Source organism: Bidens hawaiensis, unplaced genomic scaffold, assembly GCF_021521415.1.
Source record: "Bidens hawaiensis isolate Kalapana, Puna unplaced genomic scaffold, B.hawaiensis_p1.1 tig00026291_1, whole genome shotgun sequence".
NCBI lineage: Eukaryota > Viridiplantae > Streptophyta > Magnoliopsida > Asterales > Asteraceae > Bidens > Bidens hawaiensis.
In genome coordinates this window covers 15,109-19,946 of record NW_027494235.1, presented here as the reverse complement: position 1 = coordinate 19,946, position 4,838 = coordinate 15,109, and the positions used below count along the sequence as shown (strand labels likewise).

The 4,838-nt window shown below is 35.9% G+C and overlaps 1 protein-coding gene across 1 annotated transcript; it reads right to left on the bottom strand.

The window, feature by feature from the left end:
- Positions 1–1,582: 1,582 nt before the first annotated feature.
- LOC143573278 (putative acetyltransferase At3g50280) lies at positions 1,583–2,959 on the bottom strand. The gene has a single exon (XM_077058203.1). It carries the CDS (start codon positions 2,937–2,939, stop codon positions 1,602–1,604), a length of 1,338 nt encoding a protein of 445 aa, XP_076914318.1. The 5' UTR covers positions 2,940–2,959; the 3' UTR covers positions 1,583–1,601.
- Between the last annotated feature and the right edge of the window lie 1,879 nt (positions 2,960–4,838).

Here is a 4,838-nt window from a genome sequence, read left to right as displayed (position 1 = left end):
CACTATCAAAGATGTTGTAATCAGTTTTTTGAGTTATATTTTCTGGTTATAATATAAGTCGGTTATTTCTAAGTTGTGCGTTAATTATCGTTTAACATTCTTGAAGGAGACCCTTTTGAATGTAATTCAAAGAAATCATGATGAGACCCCAAGGCGAGAAGTAGATCGGTTTCTTTGCTTCTTCTGATTTGAATTTGGGCTTGACAAAGCAAGCTGAGATAGTTTCAACATTTGGAGAATCCATCAAATAAAGGGGAAAATAATAAATTGTTCATGAAAACTTTGAATTAGAATTTGCCATATATTATAACCTTGGCCTAGAATCTTTAATAGCAATCCAATTTTGGCCCACAAGAAGCAAAATTTGACCTTTTTCTTCATTAAAAATGGGGACCAGAAGTGGCCAGAAAGCACATGTTCACATTTATTGGAACTAATAATCATCATACTGATCATGTCCCTACTACAAGCGTAGATATGCTGATCGTACGTGGATAAGTGAGTTTCAGATGTTCACTTGGTAGCTTGTGATGATTACTTACCACTGATGAAAACTTGGTCTAGAAAGATCGACCAACTTGGTATTATGTTGATATTAATTAGCAGTTGAAGGTACAACGATCATCAAAGATCTTAAAACAACTTGCTAGTGATAACAACTTACTATTAATCGTTTAGGTTATAGATGATGGATAGCTAAACATAGATGAAGTACAAAGTAGAATTTTTCGCTAATGGCAAGTAACCATTGTCAAAGGGTTTCCGCTAATGAAGATAAGTTGCAACCTGCGACATCTCAATGGTGATATCCTTTGCCGAGGAGAAGTTATGTTTCACTCTCGAAGGGCATGTCCTACTTGAGCTATAAACAACTTGCTTCTAGTCATTGTTTTATCATCAATTGTGAATATTGTGTGAACTTGTTTGTGTGAGCTTTGATAGGTAGAGTGTTACCTTTGATAGAATCAATTGTTTTCACTTATTATTTATGAAATTGACCAAAGGGTTCTAACACTTCAGCCAAAACGTTTGATTAATTCATTTATGCCCAAATTCAAATGGGATTGATTACAAAATTATAAAATTGGCCTGGGTTTTGATGCGGCTTGGTTCGGTTCAGTATGGTTAGGTTTTGGAACGAGGTATATATATTGAATCCGAAATGCATTTTTGGTTTTAATAAAACACCGTCAATATTATCAGTTTATTAGTTTGGATCATTTATTTAAGTGCAGTTTCGTTGATTAATACAGTTCGTTAATAGGATTGATAATTGCTATAAACCAACAAAACTGCACCTATAAAAATGATCCAAACTAATAAACTGATATTGACACTAACTGTGAAGAACATTTATTAACGAACTGTATTAATAAAAGAACTGTGAATGTCTCAACTACTCTCTGCGCTAACCGTGAAGAACACCCATAACCGTGGACCGCTTGCAGAGTTGCAGGCAAACTATAAACTCACAAAAGTTGTTTGGTATGAATTTAAAATCAATAAAAATCGTAAATGCCTATTGTAATACAAAAATATTTGTAAAGTTCATTAAGGAAAATAGAACAGAGTTAAAAAAAGGAAAGCATACAATTTATGAATTATACATTAACAATACTCATGAATTCTTCATCAGCTTCAAAAGCCGCCATGTTCTCGGGCAACAAGCAGACTTCCAGATCGATGCTTCCTCCACCCTCCCGTCCAGGATACGACGTCACCTTCCCGTCAAACTTATTCGCATACCCACTCAAAACCGCCAACGCTTTCCCCAATCCAAATTCGTTTCCATACATATCAAATCTCGGCGAGCTTCCAATATGCACACCATTTCTATCAAAATGCACACCCGGGTTAACCACAAACGGACTCTTTACCCACGCATCCATCAATTGCTCAATTGCCTTGTCATTGTGGCTCACCACCACTTCATGCAACCGTAATGCGGCCCACCCGAGACCATGATCAAGCAACTCCCCAGCCGTTGCTATTCCCTTCAATGTCTGAACCATATTACCCAAGTAGTTTTCAAATATAGGTGGGGATATCCTGCTTCTATTGCTCACAGCTAGTGAGCAACTTGTGTTTCCATCAGCCGTTATCCGCCTGGCACGTGTGACACACCTCCACACGAGGGCGGATAACGACTGTAAAGTGGAAATCTTTGCTGTATTACACTTGGAGTTTGCTTTTGTTTTGAGTTTAGCGAGTGATTCTGAAGAGAAGTGGAAGATCCTTTCTCTTAACATTGGGCAGTCTGGTCTGTTGATGAATTGATCTTCATGCGTAAACGGGAGTTTGACGATCGGGTCGGAACCTGCTAGAATCCATCTGTCCAGAATCGGAGGACGTGAGATGTTAAAGCTTCTTGATTTAAACATTTCTGACCAGGAGTTGAAGAAATGCCAATACGAGGTTCCATCGACTAGCATATGATTAATCGAGCAACCGATGAAGATACCATCGATTAGTTCGGTCACTTTTATGGACAACAACGACTGCTCATGACCATCATGATTGACAGCCTTGTGATGATCGAAAAATGACTGAACAATAAGCGGGACGTCAGTGGGTGTAAGGATATCAGCCACTGTTACATTAACAGCCGAATGGATAAATCTAGCTCCTGGGCTATTCTCGGGGTTTAGAAAGATGGTTAAAGAAGGCGGGTTTTGGTGTTTGCGGGTGGATAAACGGGTTGCGAGTGGGTGGAAGTGAGTAAGCGTGGCGGAAAGAGAGTCTTTGAGGTCGTCCACGAAAGTGGTTATTGAGAACTCTTTATTTTCGGGTAACCCGAAAAGGAGACCCTTTTGAATGTAATTTATAGACACCAGGACGAGATCCCATGATGACAAGTATATAGGTTTCTTTGATTCTTCTGATTGGTATTTGGGTTTGACAAAGCAATCAGAGATGATCTCAACATTTGTAGAATTCATTGGATTAAAATGGATAGGTGTTTGTTACAATAATTGATGTATTTAGGGGATATGTTTAATTATTTATAGTGGGTGTACGCGTCATAGTACGTTGAATATAGGAAATATTCTAGAAACTTAAATATTTTGCTACTTTAGCTATTCAAATTAAATTTTGCTTTGTATTTTTCTACGTAAGACTATTCACAAGGTCTTCTTATTGGAAAAGCCCATGAAGAACGGTCATGGTGACTTAGAAAAGAGACGCTTACGATTTACAAAGATCAAAGATAGAGAGAGAGAGAGAGAGAGAAGAATAAGATGTGAAAGGTTTTAAAACATGAAAGAAGTTTAAAGTAAAATATTTTTTTAATTATTTACACAAAAGAAAAATGAGATGTGAATGTTGTTACGAATAAGTTTATAAAAGACTTATAAATATCAAGGATACAAGTATACAACAAATATAAAACTAATGATAATAATCATTTATCAAGTGGTGTGCATGACCAAACAATTTTTTGTTTTATTAACTTCTTCGACGAACCTACCATACCTTGAAGGCACTTTCTCAATAGTCAATAGTCAATACAAGAGTTTTTTTTAGCAAAAGTCCTTGGCTACGATTTATTTAACAAAATGATATTTAAAAAAAAAACCTAGCTGGTGTTCTATATTTTTTCTCTTTTCTTCGATCAAACCATTATTTATTTTATTAATTAACCTGCTCATTATAATGTTTTTTCAATCAACCTATTAAAATTATTAACTTTTATTATAATTATTTCCAAAATATATTTACAATAAATTGATTATTACTCTACATGTCTAGCTCATAACTCGGTCCTCGAAATAAGACTAATTTGATATTGAGTTCACATTTGATGAAAATTTATGTTACAATTTAACAATAATAATTACAAATATTCTTGGAGAATATGAAAAGAAGATATCTGTAATGAAAATGTGAAGAAAGGAAGAAAAGATGAAAGAAAGTCATTATTACATAAACTACACCACAACCTAAACCACAACCATCACAAGAAACTGCAGCAATACTACTATGGGAAAGATTGGACAGTTGTCTAGCAGAATGTGAAACTTTCCAACCCATAATCGATGACATCAATGCAGGGACATCTATCAATCCTTCGGCCTATAGCCCAGTGGTCGAATACCAGGATGTTACAATGCTCCTAGCCAGGTTCGGATTTGAGCCTGTGCAAGCTGTGCAGCCACACTGGGCCCAAAACCGGAAAGGGCCCATAATGATTTTAATCAACGGCCACTAGCCATAGCCATCAGTTTGTCAGTTTGTGTCGTTGTGTCAGATGGTGTTTCCTTGTATTGTATAGCCCCTAAACGAACCGTATAAAGTTATACGACTCGTATAACACTTATTTGACTCGTATGGTTGATTTTTTATTGTTTTGAATTACTTTAAAATTATAAATATTTGAAATAACAACCGAGTTAGTTATAAAATAAAAACACGCAATTTAAAAGTACATATTTTGTTTCATACTAATTAAACAACCCACAGCTCGTATAGGCTAAAGAAAATGGATACAAATCGTGGGTCAAAGTACAAATTGACATGCCGAACTTTTTTCATGGAATCTCGTATAGACCCTATACAAATCGCATATGTCAGATATGATATGAGAGGCTATACGAGCCAGGAAGCCTTTATGGCTCGTATATGGGCTATACGGCCTACTGAAACATTTGTCATCATGTCATTTCCGTATATTTGTCAATCATGTGAGACTATACAACTCATATAGCCTCTATACGATCCGTATAAACTATAAAGTTATTAACACACCAAGACGTGGTGTTTAAATATATAAACCCTAATTAATAACTTTCCTTGTAACAAACTCGAATAAGAAGAACAAAAAATGTGACCGTTCCCCT